At 34.6% G+C, this 22,655-nt stretch overlaps 2 protein-coding genes across 2 annotated transcripts; both read right to left on the reverse strand.

Moving 5' to 3' along the window:
* Positions 1 to 442: 442 nt before the first annotated feature.
* Positions 443 to 11,456, reverse strand: LOC132565168 (aspartate ammonia-lyase-like). The gene is made up of 9 exons (XM_060229794.1): positions 9,819 to 11,456; positions 9,042 to 9,167; positions 7,601 to 7,711; positions 7,008 to 7,184; positions 4,912 to 5,073; positions 4,524 to 4,635; positions 4,161 to 4,241; positions 3,375 to 3,578; positions 443 to 2,918 (listed from the first exon to the last, which is right to left on the reverse strand). The coding sequence occupies exons 1-9, from the start codon at positions 11,454 to 11,456 to the stop codon at positions 2,494 to 2,496; spliced, it is 3,036 nt and encodes a 1,011-aa protein (XP_060085777.1). The 3' UTR covers positions 443 to 2,493.
* Positions 11,457 to 15,869: 4,413 nt separating this feature from the next.
* On the reverse strand, positions 15,870 to 22,610 carry LOC132565185 (zinc finger protein-like 1). The gene is made up of 6 exons (XM_060229819.1): positions 22,475 to 22,610; positions 21,493 to 21,610; positions 20,596 to 20,789; positions 20,135 to 20,417; positions 18,835 to 18,958; positions 15,870 to 18,559 (listed from the first exon to the last, which is right to left on the reverse strand). The coding sequence occupies exons 1-6, from the start codon at positions 22,574 to 22,576 to the stop codon at positions 18,355 to 18,357; spliced, it is 1,026 nt and encodes a 341-aa protein (XP_060085802.1). The 5' UTR covers positions 22,577 to 22,610; the 3' UTR covers positions 15,870 to 18,354.
* Positions 22,611 to 22,655: the final 45 nt, after the last annotated feature.

Here is a 22,655-nt window from a genome sequence, read left to right on the forward strand (position 1 = left end):
TCACACAATATACATGTAATACAAGCTTCACACTGACACATACTCCCTGCACACAATATACATGTAATACAAGCTTCACACTGACACATACTCCCTCACACAATATACATGTAATACAAGCTTCACACTGACACATACTCCCTCACACAATATCCCTCACACAATATATATGTAATACAAGCTTCACACTGACACATACTCCCTGCACACAATATACATGTAATACAAGCTTCACACTGACACATACTCCCTGCACACAATATACATGTAATACAAGCTTCACACTGACACATACTCCCTGTCACACAATATACATGTAATACAAGCTTCACACTGACACATACTCTCAGTCACACAATATACATGTAATACAAGCTTCACACTGACACATACTCACACAATATACCTTCACACAATATACATGACTCACACAATATGCATACAATATACATATAATACAAGCTTCACAATGACACATACTCCCTGCCACACAAGATATATGTAATACAAGCTTCACACTGACACATACTCCCTGTCACACAAGATACATATAATACAAGCTTCACAATGACACATACTCCCTGCACACAATATACATGTAATACAAGCTTCACACTGACACATACTCCCTGTCACACAATATACATGTAATACAAGCTTCAAACTGACACATACTCCCTGTCACACAATATACATACAATACAAGCTTCACACTGATACATACTCCCTGCCACACAAGATATATGTAATACAAGCTTCACACTGACACATACTCCCTCACACAAGATATATGTAATACAAGCTTCACACTGACACATACTCCCTGTCACACAAGAAACATGTAATACAAGCTTCACACTGACACATACTCCCTGTCACACAATATACATGTAATACAAGCTTCACACTGACACATACTCCCTGCCACACAATATACATGTAATACAAGCTTCACAATGACACATACTCCCTGTCACACAATATACATGTAATACAAGCTTCACACTGACACGTACTCCCTGCCACACAATATACATGTAATACAAGCTTCACACTGACACATACTCCCTGCACACAAGATACATGTAATACAAGCTTCACACTGACACATACTCCCTCACACAATATACATGTAATACAAGCTTCACACTGACACATACTCCCTGTCACACAATATACATGTAATACAAGCTTCACACTGACACATACTCCCTGTCACACAAGATACATGTAATACAAGCTTCACACTGACACATATTCTCAGTCACACAATATACATGTAATACAAGCTTCACACTGACACATACTCCCTGTCACACAAGAAACATGTAATACAAGCTTCACACTGACACATACTCCCTGTCACACAATATACATGTAATACAAGCTTCACACTGACACGTACTCCCTGCATACAATATACATGTAATACAAGCTTCACACTGACACATCCCTGCACACAAGATATATGTGATACAAGCTTCACACTGACACATACTCCCAGTCACACATGCCTTAAAAATTTCATGCTAACATGTAAAACCTGCTAAATCATAAACATTTGATTCATACTACACTTCAATTCCAGCTTTGTTATGTGATAATATTATAACAAGATCAACTGAATGTAGTTTCATTATTCACTGTGAACAAGAAGTAATGTCATACACTTTGGTATGCTTGATGTTTTCATTCTTCAATAATATGTCAAGGTTTGCCTGGTATTCTATTGACTTTGATTGCTAAGTTGAGAATTAAAAGATCCTAATTATCCAGATATCTATACACAAGATGATATCAGAACATTCCTTTCAATAGTCATATACATGTATATATGAATAATTATGTTTGAAAACCATCAGTTCCAACCATTGTTTGTCATTACAATTTAATACACAGTATCAAGGGCCCTGTCAACAGTGGGGTATACTCAATTTAACAGATCAGAAAATATATCAAAAGGCAGTGTAGAATACCAACATTACAGCCCGATAAAGCAAAAGAATATATATATATGTATGTGGAATGGGTCATTGGAAAAAAAGTCCTTTTATCTGTCTGCTCTCTCCCCAAATATTTACTGGTAAATTTACTACTGGAATAGCCTGTAGTTTTAGATGCTTTCTATCTGGGAGTAGTAGTGTACAAGTAATATAAACCTGAAGTAGAAACACTCATATTTATATATCTATATAAATTACATTCACAATGGAGTGTGTTCCAAAAACATGGATTATTTTCAGTCACAAAATGCATTATTAGATGTGTAATTTGGAAGAATTCAAAAATCTATCCATGTTCCAAAATTCAAAGAATTCCTTTATACAAATTATCATAGGTAATAAGAGAACTAAAGTATGGAGAGATTCCAAGCCCCATTTACATCTATATAGATCAGCCTTTACTCATGATGATATTCCAGGTATTGCAGATACCAGTAACAATCCTCCATTAAAAAGATACACTGTGAAGTATACAGGTGACAATTCAGATCTACTTTGGTCCTAACATTTTCTCTGGTCTAACCCACTCATCAAATTTGTCTTCAGGAACAAGTTCTAGTTGTAATGCAGCTTGTCTCAAAGTCAACCCTTCTTTGTGGGCTAATTTTGCAATCTGAGAAGCATTGTCGTATCCAATGTGTGGATTTAATGCTGTCACCAACATCAGAGATTCATTGAGGTTTTTGGTAAGTTTTTCCTCATTAGCAACAATGCCCACGATACAGTTTTTGGAGAAAGACAAGCAGGCATCGGCAATAAGTCTCACAGACTGTAACACATTCTTCACCATCATAGGCTTGAAAACATTCAATTCAAAATGGCCGTTACTTCCTCCTACTGTAACTGCGACCTGATTGCCCATCACTTGAGCGGCTACCATGGTTACTGCCTCACACTGGGTAGGATTCACTTTTCCTGAAATATAGCATTTGGTGAGTACACTTGATTTGTCTACATTAGAAGTATGTAACTAAATTTTGGAATATATTCTACACATCATACTTTGTTGTCATTTCTCCTAAAATGTTGTAAATATGTGCAGTTTATATAAAATTGAAAACACTTTAAACCTTGCTGATTTTGGTTACAGGATCTAACAATATTCTATTTTAGTCATAATTTGTAAGCAATTTGAAATCAATTAATTAGACTGAGCTATATGACTTTAATTTAAAGTTCAAAAACTGCCATAAATCATTTTAGCATCAATTTTTCGAAATGTGTAAACTCCTATCACAAATCCTTTTTCTTTTTTGATATATCTAACACTATCAATATCATTCAGAAAATGACTGTTTATAGCATTATTTAAATACCATGTTTTGTGATACAAAGTAGTATTGTCTATTACAGTAAGGGGGTAGTTCTTACCTGGCATAATACTACTGCCAGGTTCATTCTCGGGTAGGGTCAACTCTCCGATACCACATCGTGGTCCTGAACCAAGCATCCTGATGTCATTGGCAATCTTCATCAGACTGCACGCAACAGTGTTTAAGGCTCCATGGACCTCCACCAAGGCATCGTGAGCAGCCAAAGCCTCAAACTTATTTGGAGCCGTCACAAATGGTATTCCTACAAGATAAAAAGGATTTTTTTCTTTAGAATTAAAGGAAAACATATTGTATACATAAAATACTTCAGGAGATGTTTTCTTATATTCTATAACCAAGCTAAACTACACATAAATTACAATAAAGATACAAAACAGCAGTTTTGTTAAAGACGAGGTGGTTCTCACAGCACTTGACTGCAGTTATAATTTGCATATTTGGCATTAAGTAAGAGACAAAAAATTTCATTAAAATGTGAACATTTCAGTGAAAAACTAACTACATTTCAATAAAATTTCTTAATTGTAAACCCAGATTTCTGGTAATTGCAGACAATTTTTATCTCTAAAGTTATGTAATTTATTCTGATGGCATTGTATGGCTTCTTCCAAACACAAAGTTATAATGTATTTGATATATTTAAAAAAAAACACAACTGCAAAAAGCTGGGTATTAACATTTTATATCATAATGAGTTCTCTCACAAAATAAGAGCAAAACAAAAGATACCAATTCAATTGTACCAAACACTTTTTAAAATTGTACGATAGTACAGGGGAGATAACTGTTATAATATTGGATGAGACGAATTGTGTTAACTAACCAGTGTAAGATGCTACTTTCTCTGCCACACTCTCAGCAAAGCCTATGCGAGTATTTAGTCCAGTTCCTACAGCGGTACCACCTTAAGGAATACAATATCTATATAGTTACATTATATTCAATTCAACTAATATTATGTACCCAATACAAAACATGACTTATGACTATTACAAAATGGTTCAAAAACTTCAAAATCATTTCCAATACAACAGCATTTTCAAGTAAGTTAATTATGATGATTTTAATTACAACACACCATAAGCACATAAACTGTATTTGTACATATTCCATATCTGAATGCAGTATCATTTGATCTGATCAAATTGGTTTATTTCAAACATTTCTTGTAAACAAAATTTCATACCTGCTGCCAGTTTGTAAAGCCTTGGCAGAGTGTCCTTGACTCGCTCTATTCCAAACTCTATCTGCTGGACATAAGCACTAAATTCCTGTCCCAGGGTCAGCGGCGTGGCATCCTGCAATTATCACAATGTTCAATTTCCATTTTTGCTAGCAAACTAGATAATATGTATTTCACCTTTTTTAACCACACAGTACAGGTTGTTTTGTACACATAAGTTTTCCACATTTCATTTCTAACATTAATATCATTCTTAAATCATAAATCTGAATCAGCTTGTTCTTTGTACTAATATCTTTGTACAGAAGCCAATTGTCAACTGGATGTACCTTGAAACATAAGTAAAAACTCTTTTTTAATTAATGACATGATTCCAATATTGAATGTTTACCTGTAAATGTGTGCGCCCTATTTTGACAATTTTCTTTTCTGTAAATTCCTCACATTTTGCCGCTAAGGAAGCCCTTAACTTTTCCATCCCTGGCAACAGTCTATGGTTTATTTCCATGGCAACAGCTATGTGCATCGATGTAGGAAATGTGTCATTTGAACTCTGTATATGAAAAAGAAAGAGTCAGTCTTCCTCAACAAATGGTGATTTATCTTTTTCACAACTTTGATAGATTTTCACAATTTCAGCGACAAAACAAATGTCACAATAACATGTTGATATCTAATTTCAAAAAGTACAGCTTTAACTTCCTCTGGATCTCTAAGTGACGATTTGTGTTTTGGTTGTTTAGTGTTGTTTTATGTCTTAACAGCCAGGGTCATTCATGTGCCAGGATTGGGTGGTGAAGGAAATTCAAAAGTACCCAGAGAAAAACCACCGACCTCCAGCCACTACATAGCAAATGCCCAATACAGGCCACAAACCAAAGACACAGAGGTGGAAGGCAGCTAGTAATGAAGACCGGCAGACACCATAACCTCTCAGTCATTACCGCCCCTTCGGGTGAAGAAAATGCACCCAACATTTGCAGCTTCTGCTAGACACATGTATTCATTTTATCTTCAAGAAGTCTCAAACAGTACACAATTTTTTTCATCGAAGTACAAACCTGTAGAACTACATATTATCACATGACTTATATTCAAAAACATACTTATAACAACAGATCACAGAGGGATCTTAGTGCCCACCATTGTATCTGTATTTCCTCTTATTGATAAGAGATTTGAGCATTCCTTTGCAGAAATAGCGATTATAATCTTTACCTACCAAATCAAAAATGGCTGTCTGGAAGCCCTTTTGTTTCTTCTGATCAGTCCCAAAATCAAATGAGCACAAGAAAAGACCAAAGGGGACATAAGTATGAAATTTGAGAGACATCCATTTAGTACTTCTAAAGAAATAGCAACAACAATCTTTACACTAGGCAAAATCCAAGATAGCTGCCTGTCAACCATTTTGTTTTTCTGGTCAGTCCCAACTCAAACAGGCACAACTAGAGACCTAAAGGAACATTTACATGAAATTTGAGAAAGATCTACAGAAATAGTGATAACAAACTTTCGAAGTCAAAATCCCAGATTGCCACTTGGGCACAACTAGGGACTAAAGAGAACCTACACAAGAAATTTAAGAAAGATCCATCAAGTACTTCTCAAGAAACAGCGACAACAAAAATTGTTGACTGATGAACAACGGACAGACAGACAACGGACCATGGACCAGGGATGCTGAGTGAACCTACACAAGAAGATCCATCAAGTACTTCTCAAGAAACAGCGATAACAAAAATTGTTGACTGATGAACAACGGACAGACAGACAACGGACCATGGACCAGGGATGCTGAGTGATTTGAATAGACGCCCATCTGATGATGGTGGGCTAAAAAATGTCCAACATAATTCAATTCTAATAAACAACAAATTAGAAAATCTATTGCACAACAAAAAGTGAAAACCAGCTCCTCAGGACAGGTGGGCCTGATCAACCCAAGTTTGCCTGATCTTGCCAGCCAGAGATGGTCTGACCTCATCCAACCTGACCTGACACTGTTCAACCTAAATTGACCCAACTTAATCAATCTGAAATACCCCAGTTTTATCAGCACAAGATGGCCTGACCTGATCAATTTGTGAAGGCCTGTGCTGATCAACAAGAGATTGGCCTAAGCCAATGAAAGATTTCTCGACTTCAGTAACTAGAGACTGCCTGACCACATTAGCAAGATAATACCCAATCTCATCAACAGAGAGATGGCCTGACCTCATCATCCAGAGATTGCTTGACCTCAACCAAAGAGGTGACCTTGACCTGATCAGGGGCATATCATGGGTTGATAATTCCACTTGCCTAACATCACAGAATAGAAACCTTTTATCAGGAATTTTAGTATTGGATATAAAAATATAGTTCAGATGAGCAAAGTAAATGTATTATAAACTATTTGTATATCTCTAATCAATCTTATTATAAGAGAATCTTTATTCAGTCTATCCAAAGTAAATAAATAAGTTAATAAAGTGATATAATTACCTGGCTCATATTGACATGGTCATTGGGATGAACAGGAGACTTGCTGCCCAGCTGACCACCCATGATCTCTATTGCACGATTACTGATGACCTCATTCACATTCATGTTGGTCTGTGTACCAGATCCAGTCTGCCACACCACAAGAGGGAAGTGACTGTCTAGCTTCCCTTTCACCACCTACAGCATAGTCAAATCATCTGTGATAGGTTCTATTACTCAAGGTGAACAGCTCTAACCAAGAACACTGAAAGTATTGTCCTTATTTAAAAGTAGTAATTTTTTTTAAAAGAAAATACAAATTTCTATCTTACGTAATATCATTAAGGAATAAGTGTATCAGAATCCATATGAAATCAATCTGCCACCAATTCAAAACACAAACTGCTAAAACTTCTGTTAAGCAGCAGATGGAATATACTTTGCAGCTTCTTGGCATTGTATGTTTGCAATCAGTTATTGTGTTCCCAATACTAGTACCAAGGTTAAATATTACTTAAGTCACATGCAATATGCATATATACGTATGCCAATAAAACTAGATCAAGCAATCTAAGTACAAGTATTAATTTGGGGAAACTTGTCCCTATATTTACCTCTTCAGCAGCAATCATTATATTTTTAGCAATCACAGTGTCAAGGCCATACTCCTGATTCACCTCAGCAGCACATCTCTTCAGTACACCAAAGGCATGAATGATGGGGAGCTATAAAAAAAAACCTTCTAATACATCACATTGTACATGTAAAAGATATATCATCTTAGAAGAGTTGTTTTATAATCACATCTAACTTCTCCAATGACTGTTCTTGGAAACAGCAAAGATGATAGCATAACATTCAGTGACATTGTCATTCTTTATATGGGCCAACATAAATCTGGGCAAATGGTTCTATATATACAGTTGTCAAAGAAATAAGATTTGGTCAAGACAATTTCAGGTTCCTTACATGTATGATTGATATCCTTGCCATTCCCTGCCTGATAATATTCCAGACCAAATTTGGTTGAAATCTACACAGGCATTAAAAAGGAGTAGCCTTTTGGAGCATAATATTGTCTAACTTCCCCTTTTGGAGCCTGCCCCCAAGTTCCTAGGGGTCAAATCAACTTTCTGAATATAAGAAATGATTCTGCACTCTCCAGGATGTTTTGTACCATGTTTGGGTTAAATAAATTCAAGACTTAAAGAAGATCAGTGCTTTTCATCAAAATTATTGACGAAGTTCCCCATATGGGGCCCTGCTCCCAGGTCTCTAGTGGTCAAATCAACTTTCTGAATATAAGAAAAGATGACCCACCTGCAATATTCTTTCATGCCAAATTTGGTTGAAATCTTTATAGGCATTAAGAAGGAGTACATTTTGCAGCAAAATATTGCCTAATTTTCCCCTTTTGGGGTCCCACCCACAGTTCCTAGTAGTTGCATCAACTTTCTGTGAAATAATCCCCTATCCTCAGTGATGTTTTACACCAAATTTGGTTGAAATCCATTCAAGCATTGAAGAAGAGAGAGTAGCATTTTGAATCAAAATCATTGCATAACTTTCACTTTTGGTAACCGAAACCAAAGTCATTAGGAGTCATAACAAGTTTCTGAATTTAAGAAATCATTCACCACTCTCCATGATGTTTCAGACTTAATTTGGTTGACATACATTCAAGCATTAAGGAAAAGTAGCATTTTGAAGAAATAATTGCCTACCCTAACTGATGAACCGGGCCTAAGTTTGTTGAAATCCACCCTTGTAGAAAGTAGGACAAGGGTTTTAAAGCTAATTTTAGCACCTCCTTCTCCTTTGGGGCCCCATCCCTCTACCCCTAGAGCTTGAATAAAAATTCTGAATTTTACAAAGGATTAACTTCACCCTTCAGTCCGATGCCCTAAAAATGTATTTAAAATTACATTAACTTCTGTGATTAAATCTGCAACAGGCTTTGACAATTTTGCATTTGGCACTTCCATTTTCTTTGAAAAAGGCAATTTACAATATATTGTAACAACATCGAAAATTAATACATATGAATGTACAAACCGGCATCTGTTCACTTGGACCTCCTATGTCAAAGTTCATGAGTGATCTGGCAGTGTTGGCCCCATAGTATTTGTTGGAGGGCACTTCCAGCTTGCCAAAGCTGTCTGTCTCTATTCTGTGTGTTGCCTGAACAAGTAAAAGCAATAACCATTACATGTAATAGTAATAATCTAAAGGCTGTACTTGAAGCACTCTTAATCAAAATAAATTAATAAATACATGTTTAGTAAGAATTAATGTATAACAATAAATGGAAACTTTTGAAACAATTGTCTATTTTTAGATAGTATGCATGCAAAGGTTGACAACTTCAAAGGTTTAAAAAAAATATTTCCTTTCCCTTCAGAAATCAATATACATTTAATGCAAACTGTAAGTTAAAGAGAACTATGCAAGTGTTATATTAAGTCATGTGTTGCAATGAAATCTCCTGATATTCATTAAGTAATATCCAAGAGGTTAGATCACTGAGTTGCAGTTTATGCTTTGCTTTACAAAAAAGCAGAAAAAAAAATTGTTAAAAAAACATACTAAACTTGAAGCATTGTTACCAGATTTGTGTCTCAAGAAATAAAATAATATATATATCACATTAACACAAATATACTGGAAAAAAACTTTCTGTGTGGCTTTTACATTTTTCCCCTATAATCTGTAGCATGCAATCTTATATGAGCTAATTAACAAGTTTTTTTTAAACCTTCATTTCACAAGAAGATTAACAACAAGGTTATCTCTTTATAAAAAAAAAACAAAGTGGTGCACAATATAACCTACACCATCATTTGTATCAGTGTAAGGGTAGATTTCATCTTCATTAGCATTATAATCATCGTCCAGCCTATCCACTTTGTCCTCATCTGTCTCTCCATCATTATTATTGTTATTTCTGTTTAACACCATGTTGTAGTTATAGCTGTACAAGTTCTGGGCCGCTCCTTCCTCATCTGACTGAGGACTTGACCTGGAATCCTCTACAGACTCTTTGGGAACAGATTGGGAATGATACACATTCCACAATTCAGGATTATTCATTGCATTCTTGAAAAATCCATTGCTTGCCATTCCACTATATGTAAAATCAAACTGTGGGTTGTTGGCTTTGTTTCCATTTGAACACGGTCCAATTTTATGTCTTTTTCTAAAGCTCTCCAGCCAACCATTGGAAGCTTTGAATTCTGTTTTTCCTAACTGCTGAGCAATTTCTCTTGCCTTACACTGTAGCATTTTCCCTGTGACACATTTCACATTCTGTTGTTTTAAACGATGATACCATTCTAATGTCATAATGTTAATATCATCATTCTCTGTCCTAATAAATCGTCTCTTTCTGTCTGATCCTGGTGATATTTCATATGTCTCTTTAATTTCTTCTTTTCTTTTCAATATATTGTGCACTTGACTTTTACATATATTGAATTGTGCAGCAAGTTGTCGTTGACTCTTTCCGCTTCCTTCTGCATTGTTTATTATATCTACTTTAGTTTTTAGAGATAGTTCTCTCCTCTTTTTCACATCAGGAATATTACCAGTCATCATATACATTACATTCTGGGAATCCTGTCCTACCCCTGTTGTATTCATGGGAAATCCAACTGAGTTTGCAGATGATGATGGCACTTGAATATTGTCTGCCATTGAAACCAGAGAACTTGCCAGTTCATGAATTTGCGACTGCATTTGCGAATCTGACACGTTGTTGTCGAATCCAATATTGTTGAAACCCGAATCTTTTGCTCCAGTTTCCCAAGCGTTTTGGGAAGCATGAATAGGTGCTGTAGTTTGATTTGTTACTATTCCATCTTTAGTTGACGGAGTTGCCTGGGACATATACACCGGGTACGGAGGTGGCCTTTGGTTCGGGAAAACTGGTAGGGATGAAGAAGTTGATACAACTGTATTGCCAGTCATACTCTCTGTATTTCCGTGGTCTTGTATTGGGAAATCTGTATGTGATCTCTCGGTAACATGAAAGTCACTTTGTTCGGTTCTGTGAAAACGAGATTCTTGGTTGGTTGTACCAATCATAGCGAAATGTCCATTATCCTGCATGTTCCTCGTGATCGTCATGGTGGCATTGGCTTCCGTAAAATGTCTGGGAGATTCGGATTCGTTTCCAGCACTAGTTCCATATAAATTGTTTTGTAGAAAATCTCGACGAGGAAAATAAGTACTGTCTTTGTCTAAGTGGCCGGTTTCTACTCCAGATCCATTGTTGAACCTTCCACACGCAAAATCACAATCACTACCTCTCGGCTCCTGTTTTGGTTTTAGAAACGTCAGTGGTTCTTGTACCATGTTATGAACAGGTTGCACTGTCGACTTGTGTGGGTCCATGCTATTGTCAGTAATTTCGCGTGAACCTGGCGAACCATTTTGTGCTGGCGCAGGTGTGATTTCAGATTCCGCCTCCATTTTTGTTATGATAATAGCTACAACCTTTCCGGTTCCGGTCAATTCACTCCACGCACCTCAACATGTAACGTTTAAGTACAGACAGGGATGTGGACTTCCCCGGTACAGAAAACGATATAATGTACATGCATTGATTTTTAAAAATGTTTTAGAAAACTCTGAAAGCCAAAAAAATCCATAAAGGAAATAATACGAATAGACTTAAATGAGATATCATAAAATTTGCACTGTCATTGAATTTAATTTAAATTGAATTTAAAAGGATTTCCTTTACATTAAGGGAGAGTGGTATACAAAACAGGGTGATATTCCAGTTATAGATAGCATTAACATGGTGATTGTTCTCGAGAAAATAATGAAAATTGTCGTATTGGAGGATTTTTTCCTATTTTTTTTTCAATAACCTCATACACTATCGCTTAGGTAATGTATTTTATATATATGTATATGTAAAAGCATTATCGGTTCCGATCGACTGTCAGTCAAGCTTATACAATCGTGCTGATATAAACGATATCAGAATGATGATAAGAAGTTATCATTATTAATCAGCACTACTGAATTTTGTAAATATTTGTGCGGAAAAAGGTAAAAATGTATCACTAATATATGGATATTTACTGATAAATTCCAAAACTAAAACGGTAATATATAAATGAATCCTTATACACTGTATGCCTAAGTCTCATGGTTTGTGTTTTTTAGCATTCATTGGTTTACGTCCATGGAATGGGGACCACAGGGACTCGGCCCGAATATTCAACACACGGTCCATACGAATGTATCATAGCAACAGAGCGGCCAGATTAGATATGCAAAACAAGTTCGGAGGGCACCACCAGGGATCCATCATTAGATATAAAAGCCAACTCAGGACATCTTAATAATATTTTAGCGAAATAACTTTCACTATAAAGCTAGCGATGATAGACATTGGCAGGGGTGCAGACATCTGCAATTCTAGATCTGCGTCTGGTATGTGACTGAATGTCCTACACTATTCAGGGTCTTCATTTACACACCTTGCGTGAATACGCACATCCTTTCTGATGTTATTCGTGAGATTGAAAATAAAACGAAATAACATGTTTAAAGTATGGCATGTGTTTTGTTTGTATTCTAAGGACTTAAGCGTTGGATAATCGATCGCGGAACTAGTCTTATATATAAATACAGCAAATGAACTTGACTGTTCTACGTGAACGGTGTCTAGTTATATAAGTGGTGCCAATTACTTGTTCCGGCCGTTTACAGCAATTTTTATCGTACTTTTAACCTGTATGGCTTCATTTTCCATGGTTCAAATCATTGATCAATTTTCGTTCCAGAAAAACACTTTTATTCTAGAACAATTCGTTTTAATCATATCAGCAAATATTTAGTACATGTAAACATATATATTACATGTAACTAGTAAATTTAGCATAAAGTTATCCCTCATACGTAATACATTTAAGTGACAGGGGGAATTTGAAAGCACTTGGCTTGGATTATTTCTAGATTGCATTACAATAAATAGTCGATTTCAAAATTAATAATGACGATAGTAATTCTATATATGTAATAAACTATTAATCAGAGTTTCTGACGGTAAAGGCAAGTATGCCAGTAAATATTGCAACGCATTCAGACTATTATTAGTCTAGTGGTTATTGATGGGACTTGTCAACTAATTTCTGTAAATACTTGACATAGACTCTCAACAATCGATGCATATACATAAAACATCTACAATATGTATAACAGTATCTACTATGTGACCACGATATGATAGTAAGTCTAAATATTTGTTATACAATATGCATCTATAAGATCTACGTAAAGCATGCATACAATACTGAAAACTGTACATCAAAGTATTCAAAACATCTAACCTTATCGGAATATGTTTCAAACCGAGCCATTCCTGGTGTACAGATACCGCCAAGGTCGGAGGTTATTACACCGGGTAATATTTTACAGTAACACCTCTGTCTCATAAACAACCTGGCAAAGGGTCTCGTAAGCTGTAAATCAAATACGAAATGCTCGATTTGTTTGACATCAATTATGTTAGAAAGACGAACAACTAGGAAATACATAATATATTCACCATATTTCTTCGACGTCTACTTAATGGCGATTCCAGAAATAAATCCCGACTAGATTGCCACCGTCCAAGACCGCATATGAACCAAGAAAGATAACTCTAGGATCAATACCGACAATTTCGTAAACATGAAAGCGCGCGTTTTTCAAATGACTCCATTGTCAAAATTATGTAGATGTCGCAAACGGCATTCTTGTAAATTGAAGTAGGCATAGGACCTCGGTATAGATATAGACTTTTCTACTACTGGTGATATCAATTGTTTTCTGGCCAGTGGCAATGTACGGTATCGTTTTTAAAATGTGACAATTTTTACCACCAGAGACGTATACAACACGTCTCTGTTACCACGAAGGGGAATATATAGATTTATGACTTCGGCCAAGGAGCAAAATAATGCCGATTTCAATAACATCGCTTTATTTTATTGTGCTTGCAAATAAATAGCTTTAGGTCTGGTGATCATTCAGAAAGCAGAGATTTCAAGAAGACGACGACGACGAAGGACAATGTACGCCTAGACCGTCATTGTGACCCAAATCAGGCCTTTTAATTCGTGAGAGTTAGTGTAAAATTTCCTGCAGCGGAGATCTCATATGACAGAAATGTTGATCATCAAGGTACAAACATGTTTCAAAATTTAGATTTTGTGAATAATTTCAATTCTAAGATTATGTTGATTGTAAGTGAGAATTTCATTTTCTACTTGTTTTCTTGCTCCACTGTTACAAAGATCATATGGACAGTTTTATGAATAATATAACAGATTTTAGTGTATTTAGCATCTTATTTATACAATGAATACAATACTAGTGCAATGATGACATTCAAAGCTTATGATAAAGATGCACATTTAACACGATCTGATAAATTGTTTTAAATATATCAGATACGTTGAAATCCAGCTCATGTTTGAAATGGTGAGAGCATTATAAACAAACTGGCACTATATACTGCGACGTCAAGAACGCTTTCAACAATAATAAAGTTCCACCACAAAGGCTACTAGAAAAAACTAGGGGATATGGGATCCGTTAAACATGGGCTTTCATCAGAAACATGAAACAGAAACCTCAACATATTTTTTTAGATCGTGTAGTGGAGTTCCCACGGAAGCGTGCTCTGACCCATTCTCTTCCTGATCAATTCATCTATAGTTTCTCATGAGGCGCCAGGTATTTCAAAGGATTATTTCTACTAATAGTGTCGAGTCTTAAAAAGACCAAAAAGTTGTATGATGCAGTTTAATTCATTGTTATCAAAAGTCACTATTCACATGTGGGTCTTTTGTACAATCTTAATGTTAGAAAGATGTGGTAAAGCCTTGTGATTCCATGTATGTCCCTTATGTATCTGTTGAAGCACATGGTAATGATGACGCATTTTATCAGTTTTGTTCGCAATATGCTTCCCCGGTTTATGCAATCTCACCATTTGTTGCTTGTTGTATGACTCCATGTATGCTTTGACCGTTTTTAGTATGTGTCTGATAATGATTTGTGAAGTGTATTATGGACGGGAGTGTTAGAAGTTTGCCCGATAGCATTACATCTCAACAGTTTCTTTGACATATACTCAAAGATGCATCACTTGGAGTCGATCCTTTCGGTTGTGACATCGTAGCTCAGGATGAAACAATTTCATATTATAATCAGTACTAAATTGTGTGTAAGGTCATTCTCACTGTTAGTAAAGGATATGTAAGTTGACAAGTATACAACACAGGGATTTTGCACAAATTCCTGACCCATGGACCATCATATGTATTATGTAGTGACAAAGAATGTAACTCCTGTAAAGGGAAATTTGAACATACTTCATTTTAAATTACCACCTTTGATATTCTAGGGGCCAAATATTACAATATAATACATATATGTGGTTCGTTGGTTTGGAATTTGTCCCAAATCTCGGTGATTTTTAAAACAATATCTTACAGTATATAAGGAATATTGTTGTGCCACTGCTCCTTATTTCAGTGGTGGAAATCAAAATCTTTTCGAAGAAAGGTCTATACATTTGAAGAAAGCCTTAAAGGGAGCATCTGAACTGTATCTAGAAATATAAGAAATTTGTGGGAGACATGATTTGAACTCTCTGAGACATATCGATAAAAAACATGACATTGGAATGCATGATGACAGTGTAGCAGTGGTGCTGTTCTTTAGATCTTCGGCAAAACAGATTTTCAACTTCTTCCTGGAGTGAACCTAAGTACGAAATTTGTCTGCCTAGTATGCAAGACATTTCAAAAAGTGAAGGAGACAAAATGTTTTGAGAAACCAATTTTTTTACTGCAAGTATTATATCAAAGCACTGCAAAGTTCACATGAAATTTGTATGTTTAACTGTTTTATTCTTTATTCTTATATTCATAAGTTTTTATTATCAATAATCATACATAGTGTATGTATTGCTACCTTGTCTTTCATTAATTACTGAAATTGTAAGAGTTTTTTCCTGAAAGTAATATTATTTACATTAGAAAGAAAAAGTAACACCAAGTAGGTCTATGATAAAGGGATATGCACAGACACTAAGTTAAATATTCAATTTTGTTTCTAACATATTCCCAATATAAGATCCTTTGCGAATAAACTCTTCTCACATTTAATTGTCATTAATAATGTTTCTCAACATACATATTCTGCATGTTTCCAATATATTATTAAAAGATGTTTTTAACATCAATCTCATTATGACTATGGTTTGCAAATATAAACATCACATTAAATTACACTTTTTACATATCTTCACAATAATTGATATCTTGTTATCATATCACAAATTTAATAGTGCTGTTTTAAATATAAATATGCATTGGTACATGTATCTTTACATCAGTGAATGTGTGATACCCAGGTATATGCATTTCCTCAAAAATTACATTATTTTTAAAAACTATCTTAGCATTATTTGATGAACATTATCATCAAATTTTGTAGGATTTTTTAAGGCAAGCCTAGAAAACTTATTAAAAAATTTTGATGAGTTCCACTACCAAGAGATATAGTGGGTTCTCAAAATTTGATTAAGTCCCAGGACTGAAACACCTGGGTCCTAAAAGCCACTTATCATTTCCTGTCCTCAGTTACCTGGTTTATCATTATATTGACCCAGTACTACATTTTTTCAGAAAAAAAAAACACTGTACTGTTACAATGGAAATGCTCTCTTCCAAATGGAATATATACTGTTGTTGCTATTCCATCAACAATATAACACTGACTATATATAGCCATATGAGCCTGAAGCATACTGGCCTCAACTTCAGCTCTCAATAAAGTTACTACAAACATATTTCACCTGAACACAAGTCAAAAATTAATGAATACTGTCTAAACATATATTTTTCCACATGAAATTATACCATGAAAATGTGTACCTCACATTACAGTAAGTGCAAATTTCCCCATTTAAACAGATCTCCCATACTAATCGATACACAGAAAAATGATCAATGTTTAATATTATTAGACTGAGCATACAATGATATGTATGAAGAGAAAGCATGTTTTTAATTAAGTGCCCCATTATACAGCTAAAATACTAATTGTTGATGAAATGTACGCAATTATTTGGACATGTACTGTCAAATGACATGATTTTGCCTGTTGAACTGAGCTGAAACATCTGGTATGAACAGAGAGACCAGATGTGACAAGTTCTTTAGTGAAATGTCTAATAGTATCTAATTTTCACTCAATTTTCTAACCAGAAATGCCTTGTTTAAGACTCCAGCATGATGACCATATCTCTATAATATACCTCTGTTGAATAATACATATGTAATTATAGTGCTTGCATCACTTTAGGAACATCTTACAAAAAACTGAATTCTGTACTCAATACAGTATCGGAATATATTCAAACAAAAAAGGCAACTTACATAACAATTGATCCCTCTCATAACATGTATTATAACAGACAAACTAATAAAACATATAATTCAGTATTACATTCAACAACACAATCATTTTCAAACATGGTAAAAATGCATGTAAAATTATTCCAGTAAATTTCCTTGATAAACTGACATCGAAAGGAATAAAGTAAAACACACAATCAAGAAAAGCAACAGAAAGATAAAAAAAATTTAAACCTTGAAAGTGACATAACAATACGTCTTGGAGGAATTAAATACTTAAATATTTTATTAGGGAAAAGACTTAAACTGGTCTGGTCCTCTGTGCTCAGAAAAAGACTAACAAATTTCCATGTTATACCATTGTTATAAAACATTGATATTGTAGCTTTTATTTCTTGGCCCAAAATAATCCTGTTTGATTGACCCAAAATAATCCTGTTTGATTCATCTATGTAATCTCATTAACAACATTGTACTCTTGCAAATAACTGTCATCTTTTGAGACGAAAATGAAAAAAAAAATCTAGGTTATAATGGAATATGTCGGGTAAAAATATATCAACATTTATTGTAATTTTGTGTCAAATACGTGACTACATTGCATTATCTCTACCAGTAACACTCTGGATTTACAGCATTTGAGAGGTACAAATGCTTACTGTGGTACAACCCCCTCCTCCTCCTAGCACCCCTTGAACTTGGTATACAACACATTTCTTATAAGACACATATCATGGAATGGATTGGTAAACATATGTATATTTCCAGTTTGTTGACACCAGTCCTAGTCTCTGTGGGTAAAATTACCAATCCAGACAACTTTCATCTCTAGTAAGAATGTTGCATGAAAGTAAATATCCAGATAAACTTAACATGTGTAGATTTTTTTTTTCACATACATAGTATGTTTCTAAATAACGAAGGCTAATCAAGCTTTAATATTAGTCGATTTGTTTCGGTAGTTCATTGACTCTTATATTTGGGTTAGCCCTAGGATCTAAGAATGGATCATTGTCTGTAGCATTGCGTCCTAGTTTAGAGAAAATCACCACAACCGTTATAAATCCAATCAGTCCAATAATTAGGACAAACAGGAATCGTTTTAACACCAAGTCAGGATCCTTCTTGTGCTTTCCTTCCCGAGACCTTTAGAATGACATAAATATTTACTGTTAATATATCTATTTAAATACTGACTACTTTACATTCTTACATTTCAATATCTATGCATGGTTTTAATAAAATTGTTACAAATTTCTTGGAAATTGATTAAAAAATAAATAAACAATCTTTAAATACAAATAATATCCATGCAAATACAAACAAAATAAAGAATGACATTAAATAATAGCATAATAATTAGTTCAAATTTTCATTACAAAGACAAAAAGTATCATTGGAGAAACACTGCTGGTACCTACTTAAGCCATTTTCCAAGCCATTCCAATGCAGGTCTTCTTTTGTATTTATCTTCATCATGGTCATGTGACATGTTGAACATATTACTTGTGTCTTCCTTAGTTGAATCAAACAATTTTCTTGGATCTACAGCAATGACAACAAAAGTAATTTGCACATATGAATACTGAATTCAACTTAAACCAATTTAAAGTACAACTTTCATTAGTCTATATATTACAGCTATCAACAAATATTTGAAAATATACCTTTTCGTGACTGTTAGATATCAATATTTGGAAGATGGCTAAAATTCATGTTCTCCATCTATGAATGGAATTTGGTGAGCTATAACATGAAGGTGTTGTTAAACGTTCAAACTTTTACACCTGTACAATTCATCATGAAAATGATTACTACTGAATGGCCCCTTGTCCATGCTATCTAGGTAAGTTTCTCACTTCATGCATGTGAAACAACAAAGACTAAAGTCATACCTGTAATACTGTGAATTTTGGCCTTACATCATTGTCTATCACTTCAATTAATTATCATTTATATTAGTCATTTCTGTGGGACATTTTTGGTCTTTTTAATTGCTATGTCAATGATGATTACTTGATAAGTAGTGACGACCATGTTGACACATTACAAATGAAATTCTTCGTCAATTTCAATAAAAAGAAGTGTTGTATGATCAATCTTTTCAATATGAGATTACGTTCACATATAGCTGGAGTTCAAAGTTATTCTGATCTACATGTAACACATGGCAACATTGTAGTCTATGTTAATTTAGTGTTATTTTTGCATATTTACAAATAGTGAAACAAAACATGTTCTGAAAAAGTCATTTATATGTTTTGATAACAATTCTGAAAATATGAAAGGATTTATTTGTGTCTTCATATCTTACCATTTCTTGTGAGATATTACGAATTTCACATGCCAAACAATCAGGCCTAGAAATCTAATTATATGGTATGTTCATCACATTGAAAAGAAATTGAGTCATTGTAGGTAGCATTCTGTTTTGTATTTGTAAAACATTACAAGTACAGTAGTATGTAGTGACTTCCTTTTAATAGTTGTGTACCATATGAAATTGACATGGAAACAAATATTTCAATAATACTAAGATGACTGTACTTTCTATCGATTTATCAAAACCAAACTTTTTTTAAGACCTTTTTCTGTATATTTTCAATAAAACTGAAACATTTCCCCTAATATTTTAAGACTATGAATTATGTTTATTATAGAATTCATTAGATATGAATTGATGACTTTAGAAATTGTCAAGGGAAACAATTCTGTTCATACCTGCTACACCATAAGCTTTTTCTTGTCCTCTTACTGAGGTGCCCGTATCAACATTTATCACACTATGCTGCATCTTTGGTGTCGGAGTCACATGGGCACTGGGCCTTGTGTGGTTCGAGGGACCAGTCGATGTCCTTAAGGGAGGTTGCGAAGAAGATGGTGCAACTTCATTTTTCAATGGTGTACTCTGTGCCATGGGTACTGTTTCTTGAACTATCTGTTGTGTTTCCATGATATTCTCCATTGGTGGTGCAGGGGATGGTGGTGGTTCAGGTTCATTAATCTGAGGTTTAAAATTACAACATCATAAGAATGTAAATCATGAAACACACAGACATGACTGAGCTCAGCTTAAAATAGTTAGCATATGAAACAAGCATTTCTTTATGATGAAAACAGGACAGAAAGTTCAATATAAGACACGATTCTAAATGATCTTCTGTATGAAGGAATAAACGAACCAGCGAAAGTCCAAGGCCTGCTCGTGCCCAATTTACTTGAGATAATATCTGTCGTAATTCTTCAGCCACAGGTGATGCTACATTTTGAGCTGGGAATATCCCAGCATTACATGAAGGACATGTGTAACCAGCAGGGGCAGTGTTAGGAGGCATCTGGTTAGCGTAACGGTTCAGACAGCGCCAATGAAAGACATCTGGAAAAGGACCGATAGGTAAGATATTAAATACATCTGACTACTTCGTGTATTTATCTGGCAATGAGCCTTTCTTTGCTAATAAGCTCACCAATATCTAATTCTGTTTATTCAAGAACAAACACATCTTTCAAACTTCATTTGTTGTGCATGTGATCATTTAGATCTTTATGAAACTGATCAAAAACTCTGGAATTTCAAGGATGCAGTAAACCATATTTTAATGTTCTGTAATGAGCCCATATCCTGATTTTCAGAAATTATTTTTTTTATCATTATTGTCATAAATTCAGTAAGTTGTAAAATAAGGACCAAGGAGTTTCAAGGTGCAATATTGGTATCATGAGTACCTGCCTGTGGTAATACAGTCTACCGGGTAACTTCCTTTTACAGATATATCAAACCAACAGCTACTTCTTATTTCATTCAATAATGCATATAGATGTACTGTAGTGTAAACAGCCAAAAAGTTTTAAAAAGTAGACTAAAATCAAACGGTCTATCTTTCACTGAATATCATCAACTTCAAATCTTAAGAAAGCCAAAGTGTTTATGTCTTCAAAAATTCATATCACAGTTCCAATTCAGTCATATCTCAATATTATGTCAAGGACAGGACCAGGTATTTAGGTTGCCTTCCCTTACAACCAGATGAAAATTGAATATCTAAGCATATCTTAGTATACTGTTAATGTATAGTTACCATAACATGTCAGTCGTACACATTCACTGTTGTCAGCTGCCAATTCCTTGGTACAGAGTGTGCAATCAGGACTGTAATCACTGTCTTGTAACCACTGTAGGTATGACTTGACAATACACTGATAAATAAAAGAAATAATCATGTACATTTACATTTGATTTATTCATTGATTTTTTTTTTTTTTTTTTACATATACACTGGAGTCTGACATTCTATTGATATCATCTAATCTCAATAAATAATTGTTATAAACAAGAACAGTACATCTGATAACCCTAAACGAGACATTCACATAATGAGGAATTAAATTTGTTTATTACCATGCATCAATGCAATATGGGTATTTCAATTTAATCATACAGATATTTGAATTATGAAAAACAAGGGTGGTCAGGTGGTGCACCTTGCCGTCCGGGGTTCGATTCCCGGAATGGATGTGAAAAAGTATGGAGTCATCTGCCCGACCACATGGGTTTTCCCCGGGTACTCCGGTTTCCTCCCACACTAAGACCCCTCGCATGCTTCCATCCGATCCAACAAGAGTGATTTATATAAGTTGGAAAAACTTGCTTCCCAATTGTTGTAAAATAAATAAAGTTTATTATATATGAAAAATAACGTATTTAAACCAAGAAACTAAGCAGTTGAAAACGATGTATAAATATGTATCTTACTGATAAAATCGCGCTCGTTTTTAGACGGTGCCTATACATGTACCCATGTCAGTGATTTTACAAGGATGGGGCTGATGATGCTGCTAGTATATAATTTAATAAATACTAAATATAAATTTGTTTAGTCAGGAGGGTTTCGACTATCTGCTTGCGCTTGTATTTTGTATTTGTTGCACTTACCCCGGGGAGATAATCTTCGGACCAAAAACTGCTTATGGATAAAGCTAGTCAAATTGTACAATGTTATTGTCGCTACTAATACTATGTACGTGTACTGTACAGTTGCATTTATGTTAATCATGACTTACCTTTACATGGTTGGCTACCAAACAATGTTCACAGACGTTCACTCTGTGTTCAAAACAAAATATATTAGTTACTTTCTTTTTAGGACATTTGCAAAGACCCATATTTGTATCAAACAATAATCAACACTGAATTTGTTTGACACATCAAACAGGAAGTTACACGCTGGAACTTCAAAAAAAC

Source organism: Ylistrum balloti, unplaced genomic scaffold (assembly GCF_031769215.1).
Source record: "Ylistrum balloti isolate Yb309-2 unplaced genomic scaffold, AGI_CSIRO_Ybal_v1 Utg369572, whole genome shotgun sequence".
Lineage (NCBI taxonomy): Eukaryota > Metazoa > Mollusca > Bivalvia > Pectinida > Pectinidae > Ylistrum > Ylistrum balloti.

What these genes read in the sequence shown, in the direction of transcription:
- LOC132565185 (XM_060229819.1), bottom strand. Translation starts at nt 22,576, where the DNA reads ATGGGTCTTTGCAAATGTCCTAAAAAGAAAGTAACTAATATATTTTGT. An exon ending in TGGTAGCCAACCATGTAAAG is followed by an intron (nt 21,611 to 22,474) that starts GTAAGTCATGAT and finishes TTTATTTATCAG; the next exon opens with TGTATTGTCAAGTCATACCT. An exon ending in TGTACGACTGACATGTTATG is followed by an intron (nt 20,790 to 21,492) that starts GTAACTATACAT and finishes GTCCTTTTCCAG; the next exon opens with ATGTCTTTCATTGGCGCTGT.
- LOC132565168 (XM_060229794.1), bottom strand. Translation starts at nt 11,456, where the DNA reads ATGGAGGCGGAATCTGAAATCACACCTGCGCCAGCACAAAATGGTTCG. An exon ending in ACACTGATACAAATGATGGT is followed by an intron (nt 9,168 to 9,818) that starts GTAGGTTATATT and finishes TTACTTGTTCAG; the next exon opens with GCAACACACAGAATAGAGAC. An exon ending in TAGGGCGCACACATTTACAG is followed by an intron (nt 4,636 to 4,911) that starts GTAAACATTCAA and finishes TGATAATTGCAG; the next exon opens with GATGCCACGCCGCTGACCCT.